The 18,622-nt window shown below is 41.7% G+C and overlaps 2 protein-coding genes across 2 annotated transcripts in view; both read left to right on the forward strand.

Annotated features, from left to right (window-relative positions):
- Positions 1–18,622, forward strand: part of LOC144781721 (transmembrane protein 272-like) — a 127,508-nt gene that overhangs the window by 1,265 nt on the left and 107,621 nt on the right. The gene's annotated exons all lie outside the window — the stretch shown is intronic.
- On the forward strand, positions 1,239–13,416 carry LOC144781722 (transmembrane protein 272-like). Its single transcript, XM_078660699.1, has 4 exons — positions 1,239–1,281; positions 4,148–4,210; positions 9,076–9,255; positions 12,268–13,416. The coding sequence occupies exons 2-4, from the start codon at positions 4,165–4,167 to the stop codon at positions 12,486–12,488; spliced, it is 447 nt and encodes a 148-aa protein (XP_078516825.1). The 5' UTR covers positions 1,239–1,281; positions 4,148–4,164; the 3' UTR covers positions 12,489–13,416.

Here is an 18,622-nt window from a genome sequence, read left to right on the forward strand (position 1 = left end):
TGAAAGAATGGGTAGATGGAAGGGCACAAGGATAGATGGAAGAATGAAACGATCAACAGATAAAAGGATGAATGGCGGGAAGGATGAAGACTGGGCAGATGGGGAAGATTGTAAGGATCGAAAGGAAAGGAAGGAAGGATGGATGGAAGGATGAATGGATGGGTGATTGGATTAATATATACATGAGGAAAGCATGAATTTATGAATTGATGGAAAGAGGATGCGAAGGTAAACAAAATTCTCCTAAGGGCAGGTTTGCTCACTTGGCATGCTGGGTGTGATCAGAGTTATGGTTAAAGTGGAGGTATTTTCATTTTCTACCTCCTCCCTGGAACCTACCTCCACATATTTTGGTAGTTGATATTTTTTGCTACAACATTCTTGCAGCCTGATGTTTCTTTGGTCGATATTCTGACATACAAGTGAAAGGAAAAGTGAGCAAGAAAGGTAAAGCAAGCTAATGAGTGAAAGAAAGAGGCAGAATGCAGTATAAAACAGGGAAAGAAGCACTGACAACAAAGAAAGAGAGTTCAAGGGAGCCAGGAGCGAGATGGCAAGGGAGACCAATCGAAAGAAAGAGTGGAGCTGAGCTAAACTAAATATGTCAAACAAAGCTGTGCATTTGGCATTATCAAACTAATTAATCCTAACTTTTCTGCAGGTTGGCCAACAAGATAAATCGTCAATCATTCGCTCATAAGGACATCCTTGGTGTGCTGTGGAACTGAATCCTAAGAAAGCCGACAGACAACAGAGTCATGGCCCAAGACAGAGTGCATCAGGACTGCCAGGTAAATAGACAGGTGTACAAAACGTAGAAACATCAAAAAGTATCAATATGGAATCAATAAGGGCTTCTGGTATACTTGTAAGAGAAGATTGGAAGTGTGGTTCTCTTTCACATCCACAACATTCTTTCTTAGCTGAGCAATGGCAGATGTGATGCTCACAAATGCCAATATGAAACCCAAAGAGGATGTGTGGTACAGCATGAGCACACACACATATCTCAATGGCAATTCCATCTCGTTCTTTACTGTTCTTTCTTAATTAGCGTTTGTATAGCACACCCTTATTGAGGCTTCGTAGCGCATTTCAGTAGTGCCTCTTTATGATTAAAGGCAGCATCAAGGCACGCCTATCACAGCTCCTTGCTAGTACAAAGCAGACCCAAATCTGCTAAATGCCAAGCTTGATCTCAGTTCTAATGCAATCACTGTCTTATGTTTGCACAGGATACATCAGTCAAGAGTTGCTGTTGCTGTGCCACTCAGTGTTTCAGTGAGTATTTGGTTAATTTACTGCATTTCAATTAACTAAGGTTATTATTATATTCTAAGACTTTTTTGGTGTTGGAAAGTTCTTAGTGTTTGATGGTTGAGTTCCTCGGGAAATGGAAATCCTTCTATTCGGAAAAATAAGTTTCCTATCACTGCTTTTCTCACAAATGCACATTTATTCGTTCCACCTTTTCACCTAGGCACTGCTGAGCTTCTCCATGAATGGATCACTGATGGAGTCTCCACTCTCATCTCCATTCATGCCTTGACATACCATCCGGCACAAACATCTTCAGAGATGAGCGGCCATTGCAGTCTCCAGGACCCTGTGGTTTTGGGGACCTGCAGCCGTATTACCCAGAGTGCCTCAGGGGTGCAAAGGGCATGTGCGCCAGCTTGGTGCACCCAGGACACTTTGGTATGACAGAAGGGGCCTCAGATGCGTCTGCAGCCCATTCGGTATCACAGATGGCTCTGGCACACATGGAATACAATCGCTATAATTAGAGGGTGTTTCCTCATTTAAACGAAGGCGTGACCACATGCAAATGAGGGAATCACCTTGCCTCTGCGCCTGCACCCTATTTTGGACGTAGACAATAGGCAAACATGACTATAGGAGGCACCTGCTAAAGGCAGCCTTCTAGAGGGGAGAAAGGGGGTCCCATGGACCTCACAGACATCCCCTTGTAGGCTGGTGCAGTCACTCACTGCACCCACCTGCAAGGGGATCTCTCACCCCTCTTGAAAGTGCAAGCGGGTGCCACCTGCACAGTGAAACACAGAGTGGCTTTGAAGCAGCTGTGCTTTATTTCTCTTGAATGTGCTGCCCCCAAGGCAGCACTAGTTTGCGGCTGCCCTGGGGGGGGCATTCGTGGTAATATTGCGCACTTTCCCTGTTTGCGCATGGTGCACCTTTTTAAAGGTGCACCATTGTACAAAGAGGGAAAGCCACCATATTTGTTAGACAATCCCAGATTTAATATGGGCTGAATGCAAGGCAGTTGGTGAAGGAAAACACACCAAACGCCTTGTTACCATACCTTCATTTTCAACTGTAATAGATATATTACTCTTCAGCACAAAATGAACATTCAGTAGGATTTGCAGAATCCTGTCCTATTAAAATCAATGGGGCAGGTTTCTGTCTGCGAATGGTGCAGAATGGTAGGGATGGAGGAGTGCAAGAGGCAACGGACCTCATCCCTGTCTTTGCATTCTTAAAAACATTTTATTTTATCAATCTGCTTCCTGCGCTTTACAGGAACAGGAGCTGCAATCAAAAAATAAAGTATGCATTTGGCAAATGCCTTGCTGGGTGCATGCAGCATTACCTTGGAACTCTGGCGGCTCCCCATTCCGAATAGCCCCCATTTGTAAAGTGGAAGCTGTTCCTCAGACACTACTTCTTCTATGTGAATGGATACCACTGCTTTGGGTGTTAGTATTCAATCAATGATTTACAGCAGTTATTTGTTGAGGCTAGGGCCTGGAAAGAAGGTTGTTTTCAGCTGGTTAGCTAGTTTTGCTTGAATAGATCACCTACTGAATGATACAAAACATTTTGAACGTAATGCATAATGGGGGTGGGAGCCACAGTAGAGCCCTGATGTGGTCACACAATTGTATGGAGAATTGCCTTCTTGGGGTGATGGTGGAGTCCACTATGGGCCAGATGTACAAACATTGGGAATAGTGATTTCCTAATTGCGATTTCCTGCAAATCGCAGTTAGGAAATCACTTTTCCTAAGGTATGAAACTTGTTGAGTTTAATTAGCGATTCCTAATGGGTCGTAAACTGACCCACCTCATAAATATTATTGCGATAGGCCGCACTTTGCGACCCATTAGGAATGATAGCCATCACAAGGATGGTGGCCTGCTAGGGTCCGCAAGCCACCTTGTCTGTAATTGCTTTTGATTAAAGCAACACTTTTTTCTTTAAAATGCAGCCGTTTAACTTCATGAAAATAATGGAATGATTCAAAAGAAACAAATGAAACACTTTAAATTCATTTTTGAAGTGTGGGGAGTGGTCTATGGGACCTATGCCCGCTCTTAAAAAAATATTTGTGTTAAGTTCACAAAGGGAAAGTGGTCCCATATTATCCATTCCCATTTAGAATGGGCTGCCACTAACTTTGAATTGGTGGTACAATATTTATGTTTTGTGAACAAAATTTGGTCCAAAAACATTATTACATTCCACTGTGAATCGCTATTTGGAAGGGATGCCCTAAACACTCGCCTTTCACATACTGAATCGCAAACCAATCTTGCGATTCAGTAACAGCATAGAAGAGAGATCTGAGGTTTCCTTTGATATATTCTTAGAACAAACGGCATATATTGGATGAGAAGACTTGCCTTCAGAGAGTACACAGGTAATGAAACCTAGAGTGAAACGCTTGCTGGCAATTTTTATTTTTAATGAGTTCTTAACTTACAGTAGAGTAACAGTATGGTATGAATTTATTTTGCAATTAGAAATTATAATTCACTGTTGAAAATAGGAAAGAGCAATAAATAGGCAAAAAATATGTTTGAAATGAACTAAAAAGAAAAATCACATGCTGAGTGACTTGAAACATGTTTCGCTGAGAATTACAAGAAGTAAAAGGCTGAGAATTATAAGACAGGAAGAGATGAGAATTATAGAAATAAGTGGGGTCCGGATGGCCTTTAAATCAGCTCTGTTTTTGATGCTAACATGTTGTTGGCGAGAAGGTGAGGTGGTTAGGAACTGAATGTTTAATTTGAAAGTTGTTTTTTGTTTATTTAACTTTTCTAAATAGCTTCTACCTTTAGTATCACAGATGAGCAGCAATAGGCATTTCAGAGACTGATATGTTTTCTTCTTTTTCAGAATGGCTTCTTGGTCTAATGTCACTTGTTTGGATAGCACTGAGCATCGCTGAAATTGTCATTGGTAAGATCAAAGGATCTCATTGTCTCCTTGTACTCTTTTGTCTACCCTCCACCCTGACATGTGCATCCTTTTTTCTATACTCTTTTCATCCCTTTTTCCAGTTCACCTCAAGAGATTAGGAGATACCACCCCTCGAAAGATTCTTTTATGCTGAATGGATACATACTTATAACCTGTTGGCTAGTAATGCCTTATTTATTTATTTGCAGGTTTGTACCGCGCTGGCTTCACTCCCGAGGGAGTATCTCCGCGCCTTTGGCTTCTACAAAAGAGTTTGAGAGAGGGAGTCTTTAAAGCTGTTCTAGTCTAGGTTTACTGTTCAAACAAAAAGGTCTTCAACCTTTTCCTAAAGGGGAGATGGTCTACACATAGCCTAAGAGATATAGGGAGGCTATTCCAGAGAGAGGGGCCAGCTATTGATAGAGTTTTGGTTCCATGTCTGGCCTTCTTAGCTCTGGGTACACACAGAAGACCTTGTTCACTTGATCTTAGTGTCCGAGTAGGAATGTAGGGCGTGAATTTTGTGGTCAAGTATGCGGGGCCCATACCATGTAGGCTTTTGTGTATGATGCAGCATACCTTAAATTTTGCCCTCTGTCTGACAGATAGCCAATGCAGTTTAGTCAGCAGGGGTTTGGAAGGCGTGCGGGGAGGAGCATTCAAAACCAGGCGGGCGGCCGTGTTTTGGGCTACCTGAAGTCTGTTCATGACTCCCTCATTTGCTGACAGGAGCAAGCCGTTGCAGTAGTCCAGGCGACTCAGAACGAGTGCCTGGACCAGTGTCTTCCTAACTGCATCAGGTAGGAATGGGAAGATTTTCCGTAGCATGCCAATAACATGAAAGCATGCTCCCACCACCTGGTTGCCATGTTGTTTGAGGGTAAGCTCCTGATCTAAACGGACCCCCAGATTCTTGACAGTTTGTTTAGGTTTGGGCACTGGGCCAAGATCTTGTGGCCACCAATCTGGGGTCCAGAGCATTTTTGCCTCACCAAACATCATGACTTCCGTCTTCCCCACGTTGCACTGCAGGTAGTTGGAGGACATCCATCGTGCCACCGCTTTCATGCCCCTGGAGAAAGAGTTTCTGACCTCAGGTGAAAAGATCTTAAAAGGGAAGAGGAGTTGAGTGTCATCTGCGTAAGATATTGGGATAAAACCATATCTTCTCATGATGTTCGCCAGGGGTGCCACATAGATGTTGAATAAGGTGGGGCTCAAACAGGAGCCCTGTGGCACCCCCTTGGTGATCTCAACTTCCTCTGACCTGTATGCACCCATAGCTACTTGCTGGGTGCGGTCCTTCAAGAAACTCTTTAACCATGCCAAGGCTTCCTGCTTTAGGCCGATGTTAGCCAGTCTGGTGATCAAGATAGAGTGGGACACGGTATCAAATGCCGCAGACAGATCCAACAGTACCAGGACAGCAGAGTAACCCCTGTCCTGGTACATGTGTAGATCGTCTGCGACTGACATCAGGGCTGTCTCCGTGCTATGTCTGGGTCTAAACCCGGATTGGGACTGGTCCAGTACTTCAGTGGATTCGATGTATTTAGACAATTTGCTGTTCACATGTTTTTCAACGATTTTGCCCAGAAACGGAAGCAGGGAGATGGGTCTGAGGTTAGCTAATTCTTCCCAAGGAGTAGCTGTGTTTTTCCTCAGCGGTTTCACCAAAGCCTTTTTCCATCCCTTGGGAACCTGTCCCGTACTTAAAGAGAGATTGATTATTTGCTGGATAAAGGGTCCCAGAGCTGCAGCCAGGATAGGCATGATTCGTGCAGGGATGATGTCAGTAGGGGATCCACTCTTTATCATAGAAATGTTTCCTATTACTTCCTCCGTGGATATAGGGGGGAAGGCAGAGAGGGAGTGCCTAATCGGCTTTTCTGGTTCCAGGTTTATGATGAGATCATTGTCAGCGGTGTTCTGATAATTCAGGAGCGTAATTTTGTTATAAATGGCATCTATTTTCTGGTTGAAAAACTGAGAGATGTTGTCACAGAGTTTTTGTGACGCTACTTCTGCACTTTCACATGCAATGGGTTTAAAAAAAGTCTCTAAAATCTGGTAAAGAGTCTTAGGATTATTACCAGCTGCTAATATTTGTGACGCAATGTGGTTTTTCCTTGCTGCTCGGATGGCTTTGTGGTATACTTTCTGAGAACTTTTGTATGATTGTTTATCCTGATCTTGGCGTGATGCCCTCCATTTCTTCTCCAGTTTTCTAGTGGTTTGTTTGAGAAGTCTAAGGTTCTCTGAAAACCAGATTTCCTGCTTGTGTGCAGGTCTGGGCTTAAAGGTTTTAAATGGCACAATGCTATCTATAGTTTTGAGGAGAGTTTCCTCGTATGTCTGTAGGGCATTGTCAATGTTCTCTTTCTCATTTGAAATTGGTCCCACAAATTTTTTGTTAAAATCTTGTTGGGTCAGCTTATGCCAGGGTCTTCTTTTATTTGCTAGGGTGAGGTTTCCATTTCCACATGAGATGAGAGTGGGAGTGTAGAATTCTATTATAAAGTGGTGTACGACATGTGATTTGGGGTCTACCTCATTAACTAGGAAATGGTCGATCTTTGTCCATGTCTTTTAAGAAAGATTTTATTAGAACTCGAGACAAACTGCTGTGACACTTTGGTTTGTGGTAGTTCATTAAGTCCATTCTACACCCCACCAAGGGGTTATCCCCGGCAACTGGCCCACCCCAACCTCTCCACCAACTAAGGAATTCTTAATTTCATCCTATAAAGGAGATATCTCTGGAATGTTGGCCATTTGCTATGTTTTGAAACTCAATCTCTACATGTAAAGTAGTCTCTGTTGGAAACAGGTCCAAATAACATCTCTGGATAGTTCTTTTTTAAATACCTCCTTTGGCCAAAACCCCAATGCTACTCACCCTTCAGCACTTTTTTTTCTTTTGGAAGAACAGAGCTGCAAGCACCAAAATGCACTGAGACAAATGTGTGAGTAGCCGGGAGGGACTTGAATGTTTCCCCATAGCCCAAAGAGAGCTGTCATAGTGAATTAATTGAGTGTCTCTTAAAAATAGTTCTCACCTCCCCGACTGTAATCCAAAGGCAAGAGGTTGAGGGAACCTCTGCCAATATTCAGGATGTGACTCACCTCACCTCTTGAAATTATTGCAGGTAACTCATCGGAATGGAATCACGTTGGTTTCTGTGTTTAGATTCAACCAACCTAAGCATATACTCCACAATTTTCATAGGATAGGATTTCATTGACATTCTTGCTATGACTCTGCTGATAAGCATGAGCTCTTTCATGTCACATTTTTGTGAGAGCTCTGAGGTATGACTGCAGGTGTTATATAAGGCCTCACAACTTACAATTGAGTCAGTAGTGTGAGTCATGGATTATCATGTGATCCCAAAATGATCCGATGAGTTATAAGAAAAGCCGTTAAAACAATTAAAATAATAGATTGAAAGAGTTAGCTAGAACATGAAACTGAGCGGTAGGAAGAGAGAGTGAGAATGTGAGTGAGAGGAGAGAGTGAGAGTTAGAGACAGTGAGAGAAAGAAAGAGAAAGAAAGAGAAAGAGAGGGTGCAATAGAAATGATTGATTGGAAGAGGGCTAGAATGAGAGCAAAAGAACAAAGCAAAGGTGGGGATGAGGATTGGAGAAAGGGAGGAGAAAAGAACGAGAAAAAGAAGGTGACAAGGCACAGGTGGTCTAAAAGGAAAACCAGAGTCAAGTCAGAAGGTGTCTTAAATCATATGTTTTAAGCCAAACTGCTTTAAGCCCCCATTTCAAGTTCATTGCTAAATTCTGATCCCGTGTAAACTAAGGGATGGGGATTCTGGGTGTGTTTTAAACGTACCCTCACAGTTTTCCCTAATGGAATAAATTAAGGGAAATGCCTTTAGAAATACCAAACTATGTGGAGTTTTGTGTGCATACAAAACAGTGCTGAATGGAATGCTTGAATTAATATCAGGCACTGGTAATCACTCAGGCTGCATCCCAATCCTTCGTTATTTTGCACACAATGCCGACTCAATTTAGACCCAGCTATATGCAAATCAACCTTGACCCTGCTTCAATAGGAACAATCCAGCCCGAAATGCCAAGCCAGGTCCCCCCTGAACTGAAACACAAGCAAACCAGAATGTGTATGCTACTATAATATTTTGCCATGTTACGTCTAGGAAAGCTAGGAAGAGGAGGCATTTACCATAACTGGGGTGGTAAATACCTCATCCGTGAATGTCAGTATTCCCAAGTATGGTAAATGCCTTAACTGACCTAACTTGCAAGGAGGTCCATAGTCTTTCATCAACAAACCACACAACTGCAAATCCCAGCATGGTTTTGTCCAGGAATGTGCTTAGTGTCTTGGAGGTCTGAGGCCATACTGTCTGCATTATATGGCTGGTATAAGCCTGGAGCTCCAACATTCCAATGTTTCTTTGTTCACAGCTTGGCTGTGAACAAAGGCTTCAGGGAGCCTGAGGGGATTCCAATCCGCTCACGCTCCCAAAAGGCTTTTTTTATTTGTTAGAACATTCTGCCCTCTAGTGGCAGGATGTTCTAATAGCCTTATAGCCCTTCGTAGCTGGGCTATACCGGCTATACCGGCTATTAAAGTCCCTCTCCCTTGTAAACGCCGGATAGGGCCTTTAATAGCCGGTATAGCCCTCTACAGCGGGCTATAAGGCTATAATAAGACTTGTTCCTTCTATCAGCTGAGTCTGGAGTATCAGGCAATGTGTTATTTCCTGGTAGAAGATCAAACTAAATATCAGCCACCCTACTGAAGATTTCTTTGGTGATTTTAATTGCTCTGTAATGCAACACCCAATGTAGTTATTTCACTGATCTGTTGTTTTCATACTCACAGGTTCTGTTTATCTGCAACAATGCCCAGCGCAACGCTTCATCCCTATCTACCTCATCGTCAATGGAGTCACTGTCATCGTCATGTCCCTCCTCTCTATTGTGGCTGGACTGAGGCCAAATAAGCTCGTCTATGCCATCCTTGCGCTGTTGAGCCTCTTTTGGTTTGCTTGGCTTATCACAGGTAATACCTTTACTTATGTCGTACAGTTCTGGGGAAGGTTATTATTAAACGATTGGAAGCTACCAATCACAAGATTACTAATGAAATTAGCAGTCCATTTGCATGATAATTTGTAAACACAAACTGCCATCCATAAGATGATGAGTGAAGAAATGGCTTTAAAATGAGAGCGCACAGCACAACAAGTCATTTACAAGATAGTGCATGAGCATGAAGAGGTGGGTATATTGGTTATCATTATCAATATACTTACAGATAAAGTGACCTGATAGGCTCCTGTTTCTGAATGGCTAGCTGTGCTATTTATTAACATCACAACATAAAATACCCACTAGGATTAAAATGTTTGGGCAAGGTAAGAAAAGTGATACATTCTATATCTGAGTAGAAAACTCAGATTCATTGTGTACTTTTCATTTAAGAGCACTTAAAGTGGTTGCTAAAATTGAGCTGGATGAAATTTTTTGAAGCATCATTTAAAATATGATATATGTGTCCCAAGTCAAATTTCCCGTGGCATGTTGTTCCATAAATTGATTGCAAATACCTGTATTTTCCTGCGTCCAGATCTCTTATTATTTTCATTTTATTGACGATATTTACATAGGGTTTATGTAGACCCAGAGGTTATCTCAGTGCTTTACATGGGCAGATATTTTGTACTGACAGATGCAGCTTTAAAAAAAAAGGTCTGGTTAACTTACAAAATGGGTGTGGGCTGGTAAAATCCAAAGAAGAAAAATCTTTGAGATCTGCATTGATTGATAGGAGGTGCTGTGGATTGGCCAGGAGGGGACATTGGGTAGTGAGAGAAGTAAATGGAGAAGGTGAAGAGTTTCAGTTTTCTCGTGGGCAGTGGAGTTTGGCAGCTATCTGTTTTTCGAATCTTAACACCCTCATTCAGTTATTTTTCAATGGTCTATAAAGGCAGACAAGTACATATTTATTTACGCCTTTACTGGAACGGAGGAACCCAGCATCAATCACAACTCAAACATGAGCACAAAATGTGTAGTTCCTCTGCAGGCCCTAGCGGGGAGCGAGTCAGAGTTTGCGCAAGGGGCGGAGTTCTGAGTTGTATGGAGTTTACAGCACTCACTAATTACCAGGGGCAATAGAGTCCACACCGTTCATAAAATTTTGGCAAACCAGATTTAACAGTTGAAAAGTACATTATTTATCATGAGATTCCGATTGTGGCGTGTTAAGCAATGAGGCCAACGTGATCTACTGGGCTAGAGTGGGTTTGTTTTCTTAAAACAATTGGACCAGGTCTCTACCATACTGACTGAAGGTTCCAAGCCGCTTTTCCAGCACGGAGATGACAATTATATTCTAAGAGGTAAACTGGAGTATACCATCAGTTGTAGGCCCAGCTCTACAATAAAGGCAAAAAGATGTATCCTACTCAAAAAGTATTTCAAAGAGAGCCTTACCTGACTCACCACTGATAAAAAGTCATTTTAACATAAAAAATAACCTTAAAGTTTCGAACTTTTATCAGTGGGATCAGAGATTGCCCCCAGTGATTGAAAACACCTGAAGAAGGACTTCGAAGAGATTTTCTTTAATCTGTGACACATCTCACTGGCGAACACCCATCTCAACCCATGCTTTACAACGCATGCGTTGACGTCGCATGCCGTCACAACGCATGCGACGTTACGACTAGTGCGTTCACTACGCACGACATAACATCGCATGCGACATTACTACGCATGCTTTTACACCGTTTCTGTTGTGCGCCGGGACGGTCGTGCACAAAGACTGGGAGACAACGCTGGAACGACGAGGAGAGACAGGTAAGGATGACGCTGGATGGGGAGTGTAGTGGAGGGTACTATTTTAGGCTTTAGGGATTAGGGTTTAGGGCATTGGGCTTCTAGGGCTTAGGGTTAAGAGTGGTGTAGGGTACTGTTTTTGGCTTTGGGGGTTAGGGCTTTCAGGGCTTAGGGTTTATAGTGGTGTAGGGTACGGTGTTTAGCTTTAGGGGTTAGGGCTTCTAGGGCTTAGGGTTAAGAGTGGTGTAGGGTACTGTTTTTGGCCTTGTTGGTTAGGGCTTTTAGGGCTTAGTGTTAAGAGTGGTGTAGGTGACGGTTTTGGGCTTTAGGGGTTATGGCTTTTAGGGCTTAGGGTTATGAGTGGTGTAGGGTCTTGTTTTTGCCTTTATGGAGCACACTGACTAATTGCCACATGTGCGCTGCTGAATGCCTTCTGCGGGGTGGGGGGTGGACGGGGGAGCTGGAGACACAAAAACCCCTGCTTTCCCTGCAGCCTCGTATAGGGACAAGAAAACAGAAAAAACGCATTGTAATGGTAACGCGATGTACTCGGAGACGTTGTAATGTTGTCTTCCATCGGGGGAAACAGATTGCCGTTGAAATGGTATGCGGAGGGAAAACACGTGATGTAACAGTAAATGCGATGTACAAACAGCGTGTTAAAAGCAAGTGTTTGCGATGTCGCGTCATACATCCGATCTCGCTTAGTACTGCTAAGGTGCAACCAGTTTTACTGTAGCCACCCCATGACTGCTTCCTGGGACTTCCTGATTGCGATTAATTTCTACGCCAAAAAGATTACGCTATCTAATTGCACCCTGATGCTTTCTGTTATTTCCAAGGTAAATATTTAAAGAGAAATGTTACACGTATATTTTGTGATATTTAATGTTATTTTCCTCTAATCCCCCACGCATGCGTTAGAGGTCATTGGTTACATTTTTTCACGTAAATCAAATATACAGTGTCTTCAAGCTTATATTATAGAACTGTTTAACTGAAAGATTCATAGTTTTATCATTGGTATCAATGTACCTTCTGAAGATTACATCTTTTGCCAGGAAAAGAGAGTTATACACATACGTTGAGTTTTAAGTGACACATGGTGGCTGTTGCACTCATGGGTTTTGTAGAAATGTGGGTTAGTCAAAAATTTAGGATTATTTTAAAGATGGGTCGGCAAGGATCAGTGTTGTGGATTTGATAAATCTCATTTTTTTTCACCCAACAGGGAGCGTCTGGACTTTCCCGCTGTACCCCAACTTCACGAACTGCAACAGAACCGTCTACCTATTTACCTTCTCCATCTTGATCATCCAGTGGATCGTCTTGGCGCTGTCTCTCCCCGCGATCATTGTCAAACTTTTCTCCTCTTTCCTCGCTTGTTCTTCTTGTTCCTCTTGCTGTCTTTGTTCTCAGTGCTCCTCTTGCTTTTCCTGTGTTACTAAATGATGAACTTAAGGCCTTAAAATCCTTACATTTTTTTAGAAAACGTGAAGTTCTGTTGATTATTTGCACAATGCTGACTCAAGAAAGAAATTGGTTATTCACAATTGCTAATAGATGGTTTTTGTTGCACTGACAATTAGGGACCACCCTTCCTCCTGACTGACACATCATCTAGGCACCAGGATGATGGCCCAACCTTATTATTATTATGCACCTCTTGTAACAATAAGGACCACATGATAACCAAAGGTGTGGTGTATCGTGGTTTTGCATAAATGCAGGACACTTGTAGGGGTCAAAGATAAAACGTGGCTATGAGAGTGTCACTGACAAGTGGTCCATGTATAGCTCCAACAGAAAACATGGCATCAACTCAGCCACAGCCCGTGCAGGTAACTGCGGTGGGGCGTTGGGGCTGGTTTGGGAGGAGGCATATCTTGACAGATGAAAATGAGGGGACATTAATTATTTATTTAATCTTCCCTCGTGGTCGTCTGTCGAATCCCCCCCAACCCGGCCCCACCATACTTACCTCCACAGGCTGCAGCTGCATGAAATAGTTCTCCACTTAAGTAATTAATTTTATTTTGAGCATCCTAGAGACACAGAACTAATACATTTACTGGGTTTGCTGTTGTTCCATTTAGAGGGTATGTATTCCAGTAATTCGGACTGCACTCTTACTATTGAAGGAGGATTAATACTGATTTATATAAGTTTGCTCCCTGTCACAAAAAAGTAACAGGTGTTGCAATTCAAGTTATTTTACTGACTACAAAATCAGTAAACTCTTAACCAAGATTTGCCCAGGAAATAATTTTTTCTAGAATAGTTTTGTTAATTGGCCGGTACAGCACACACAATGAGCATAAGTTGGAGCACCAGAGAACAACCATGGTAAATAATAAAAGATTACCACCTACGGCTCACAACAAAGGTTTTTTTCAGATCATTATAATGATCCTAGACAGCCAACATTTCTGGAAATTTAAAAAATTGAGCCACTCTGTTGAAATAGTGTAAAATGGAAGCGTTTGTTGGAAAGACACGGCGGCCGAGGTTTACTAAGCCTATACCTGTGCAAGCATCCACAAAGTTAATAGGGTGGATCAATGCAAGCATGCACAGGTCCTGACTCAAAGCTGGCTCTGTGAAGCATAGCAAGACCAGGCTTTGCCTAGAAGAAGAAGGCTCGAGCAAGGTAAAATGTGGCTTTTTTTTTTTTTTTAAATCATTCCATATGGGATGCAGTGCACAACACATACTCCTTGCACTGGAGCCTTCTGAGTTTGTTTACATGTAGGAATTAGTTCTGGAATGGTAGGCCCCCAGTATAAACCCTATGCTAGACAGTGAACACTCACAGATCTACCATGAAGTGACTCTGTGTGTCATGCAAGGCAGCCAGCCCTTAGAGATTTATGAGATGGAGCACCAACAGTTTAAGGCCAATGCTTGGTCGATTCGAAAATAATGTGGATGCTATGCTGCGCTGGGAGAAAAATGTGTAAATCTGAGCCTGAATGTGTATTTCAAATAGGAAAGGTATAAAAATAGACCTAATTAGAAATGAATGTGTCCTTGTGTAATGTAACTGGTGCTCATATAAAGAGCTCTGATACTTAATACCTTCGGGTGAATTTTGCGCTATATAAAACTCTTTTAAAAAAAAGTGATAAAACACCTCTAAGACGAATTGCTGAATGCTATAAGTTATACATTTCTCTATTTACAACAATAGTATTTATTTTATATGAGTGCTTATTTCAGTCTTCTCCTTTTCAGTATATTATCATAATGTGACAAGTCAAAATGAAAAACATTTGGGGGTCATGGAACCACAGGTGTCTAACACCTTTGAAACAATGTAATGACTGACACAACTTTAGAGGTAGAAAAAAGCATAACGAATAGTTTTTCCAGTACCCCACTACTTCTTACTAATAAAGAAAATGTGACTGTTAACACATTCAAAATCATATATGAATATATGAATATTATTTGTTGTCGTTATTGTGCTTCAATAAATTAATTTGATTGGAATCTTTTCTTTTTTTTTAATTATTATTCATTTCCACACTTTCAGACATATGATATGACATTTCAGGTAAACTATTATAGAAATAAAGCTCAATGAATCAACAATGCAAGAATTATGTACTTAAGAGAGTTAATACATCCGAAGATAAGTATATAAATATCCTCTATTCAATGGCTACTAAATGGTCGAAAATCAGAGTGAATAGTCATGAATTAATATATACACAAAACAAAAAAAGCACACAGGAAGTCATGCAGTCAATCAATCCTCAGGGTACCCCAATGATATACGGTAGCTAATAGCTACTCAGAACATCATACTAGTTGAAAATCATACATCTATATATAGTTGCATAATAATACCCTCGATTGTTCATATAAACAAGAAAAAGGTCCCAAATCATAAGCCCCAATTTCCGTTTCCTTACCCCCTTTGATGAATATAGACTAAATTCCAAACTGGCTAATCTATACATTTTCGCCCTTCACACATCAAACCTTGGTGGTTCAGGGCAAAGCTAATCCCCCGCAATGCATAAACGGACCACAGTCATTGCTACAAATACGAACAATCTATGTTTATACATACTACCACCTTTTGAAACAGAGTGCCCCATCCCTAGGAGCATCAAAGCGGGAGTGACACGGAGTGAATCCCCTAAGATATTAGATAAAAAACGTTCCATATCTCGCAAAAACAAATTTAATTTAGCACAACTAAAAAAAATGTGTTCTATATCAGCATTTTCTGCCCCACAGCGAAAACATCTCCCGTTGTAGTGATTACCCACTTTTTTCATCCGAGCAGGTGTATAGTATAATCTAAACAAAGTTTTAAAGCATTGTACTTTTAAGTTTGCTGACATAAGAACTTTATTTGATCTAATAAGTGCTTCGTCAAATGAAATGTCGGATTCATTTTCTCCCAGTATCTCAGCCCATTGTAACGTATGCTTTTCCAAGTCGTCCTTTTTACCCGAACTTAAAATCTTGTACAACACTCCAATTCTACTCTGAGACTTTAAAGCCTCAATCAGGGGATTGGAAATTAAATTAAATTTTCGTTTTAATAAAAAATCACGGATTTGTAAAAACTTAAGTGACTGTGATAACTTATAAGCCTTTGCTAACACCTCAAACTGTTTAATAGTTCCCCTCTGATCATACAAGTCACCTAATAACCCAATTTCTTTTTCTTGCCAAACCCTTGCCATCCTAACACCAAATATAGATGGGAGCAGCTTTGTCGCACTCATGAGAGTATAGTAAGAAAGACCTCCTAAATTAATCAATTTATGCACTTTCTTCCACTCTTTACTTGCTGCCTCTACGGTTTTAAACCTAGTTCTTTTAAAATAGCTCCATTCTATTTCTCTGAATAAGCTCCGATTAGCTTCCGTTCCTAAAGTTAGATGATAAATGGAACTACTGGGCCTTAATATTATTGTATTGCCCTCATCTACTCCATATAGTAAAGCAGCCATTTTTTGAAGAAAACAAACATAATAATATAAAACAAAATCAGGTACCGCTAACCCACCCCTGTCTCTTGATAATGTCATAAATCTCATGGCTCTTCGCGGCTTCCCAGGAGTCCTTATAAACTTAGAGCACAAGGTCTGTAATTTCTGGAGTTGGACTGCCGATATTTCTAGTGGCAATGCTCTAAAAAGATATAGTACTCGTGGTAATATATTCATTTTTAATATATTTGTTCGATCGATATAGGTAAAATGCAGCCTCCCCCACCTCTCCAAAGAATCTGCAATATTTCTGTATAACGATCCCCAATTTGCCTCCACTACATCAGACATCGATGCCCTTAACTTAACTCCCAAGTATGTTGCTTCCACAACAACTCTTGGATCGTTAACTCTCACAGTGTCAGTACATACAAGCTGGGTTTTCATGGCATTTAACTTATAGCCTGAGATACGGCCAAACTTTATAGCTAACCGTTCAATCTCAGTCAATGCGGAGGCTGGGTCTTCCGAAGTTATCGCAATATCATCCGCGTATGCAAAAACCATATGAGGATTACTACGCACCACAAAGGGTTTAATAAACCGGCTTCTAGAGAGCATTACAATAAAAGGATTGATGTATAACGGGAAGAGCAGGGGAGAGCAGGGGCACCCCTGTCTCGTGCCTCTGGTGATCTGCACTATTTCTGAGGTTGTGCCCATTGATGCTATTCTAGCTATCGATGACTCATATGGAGCTTGCAGTGCAATCAAAAATTTTCTACGAAATCCCATACTCTCCATTAGTAACCATAAATACTTCCATTCCACACGGTCAAACGCTTTTTCTGCGTCTAGCAGAATCAGCCCCAGGTTTCTTTTCTCTACCTCTGCAATATCAAATAAAGTAATAACATATGGTAAATGTCCCAAGCCGCCCAGCACATTCAGCTATAGCCCATCGACCAATTTTGACTGCTAATATCCGCCGTACGGCAACTAGATTCTTTTTGGCTAAAATAGCCACCCCGCGCGTCATTCCTGCTTGTTGAGAGGAAACTAAAACAGAGAAACCCAACTCTGCTAACACCTGATGCTTATTCCATGGGAGGTGGGTTTCTTGAATGCACACCATATCCGGGGAAACATAACGTAGCTTAGCAGCTACTCTCCTCCGTTTGTTAAAGTTATTTAAACCTGAAACATTTAAGGAGCATATTCGAATATCTCTAGCAGCCATATATTCCCAATAAAATTCCCCAACGATGTTTGAGACATATTAACAAAGCTACTACCACAAAAAAACCTTCTTTCCCACTCTATGGCAGACGTTTAATTAACTCTCTTTTCATTTTATTGTTTTCTTTGTCTGAAAGTGTGAATTTTTTCTCCCCTTTTACCTCACCACCATGACCCCCCCTATCACCCTTACACCCACCAACCCCCCAGCCACCCGCTCCCCCCCACCCTTCCCAATAACGAGGCATTAGGACTTATGGTCCTGTAGATGCCAGCTGGCAGTTTCCTCGTACCCACCCACAAGCCCTCAGAGAAAGAGAAAAAAAAAGAAAGGAGGAAGACCTCCTCCCTAACTGCAGGAGAAAATACATATACGAGAGATCGTTGGTTATAAACCCTTCTTTCCTATCTAGAAATCACCCCAAAAACAAGAAAAAACAAAAGAAAAACAAAAAGACAAGCAATAGCAATTACACAGAACTAATGGGCTTAACTACCCTGTTGGAGCCTTTCATTACAAATATTCCAGTCCACAGAAAAATCCAGTCAGTCTGTTACGCAGTTAGCCCAAAGTTCCTCAATTCTAGATGTTATTCAAAAATTCCTTAGCTAACCCTGCATTGGTGAAAAATTGTGTGCGTTCCTTATATATAATCTTCAATTTTGCAGGGTTCAAAAGATATGCTTGTGCTCCTTTAGCTTGTAGCGGGGTGATTAATTGACGGAGCTGCCAGCGATTTTCCATGGTGTATTTACAAAAATCCGGGGTGACAAAAAACTCAAACCCTGGGTCAGGTCTCCACTTATCTGGTCTAGCAAGTCTGAAAACATCCTCCTGGGCTAAGAGACTGTTGAAAGATCTTAACAATACCCTAGGTCTACCCAAATTTCTTTCACCGGGTTTACCGATAGCCTGGCCAGCGGATCCCCGAATATTGAATGGGAAGCGCTGTGCTCTTTCAATCTCCCTGTCCCAGTCCCATTTACTTAGCTCCGGGAAGGCACTCTTAAATTGGTCTACTACAAACTTGCGTGGATCCTGACCCTCTTTGCCTTCAGGGACTTGGAGAACCCTCAGATTCTTACGGCGAGCCCTATTTTCAAAGTCCGCTAGTTTCCACTGAGTGTCCTCCTTTATTCCCTGTAATGCCTCTTTCGCTCCTTTCAGCTGCTCGACCATATCCTCAAGGTTGGAAAATACGGGTCTCCGCTTCATTAAACCTGGTTGCAGAGTCCGCCTGCGACTTCGCGATCCTCCGGACTGACCTCTGAAGCTTGCGACATAGGGTTTGTACCCTTTGACGATCTTCCCTTGTCTCATCTAGAAGCGACATTATAAACTCATAAATCAGAGCTAATGAAATATCACCATTTGCTACAACAGGAGAGTCTTCC

The sequence above is a fragment of the Lissotriton helveticus genome, chromosome 9, assembly GCF_964261635.1.
Source record: "Lissotriton helveticus chromosome 9, aLisHel1.1, whole genome shotgun sequence".
Lineage (NCBI taxonomy): Eukaryota > Metazoa > Chordata > Amphibia > Caudata > Salamandridae > Lissotriton > Lissotriton helveticus.

Excerpts from the sequence above, each read along its gene's own strand:
- LOC144781722 (XM_078660699.1), top strand. The coding sequence starts at position 4,165 with ATGTCACTTGTTTGGATAGCACTGAGCATCGCTGAAATTGTCATTG. Across the intron at positions 4,211-9,075 it reads CATCGCTGAAATTGTCATTG|GTTCTGTTTATCTGCAACAA; the intron begins GTAAGATCAAAG and ends TCATACTCACAG. Across the intron at positions 9,256-12,267 it reads GTTTGCTTGGCTTATCACAG|GGAGCGTCTGGACTTTCCCG; the intron begins GTAATACCTTTA and ends TTCACCCAACAG.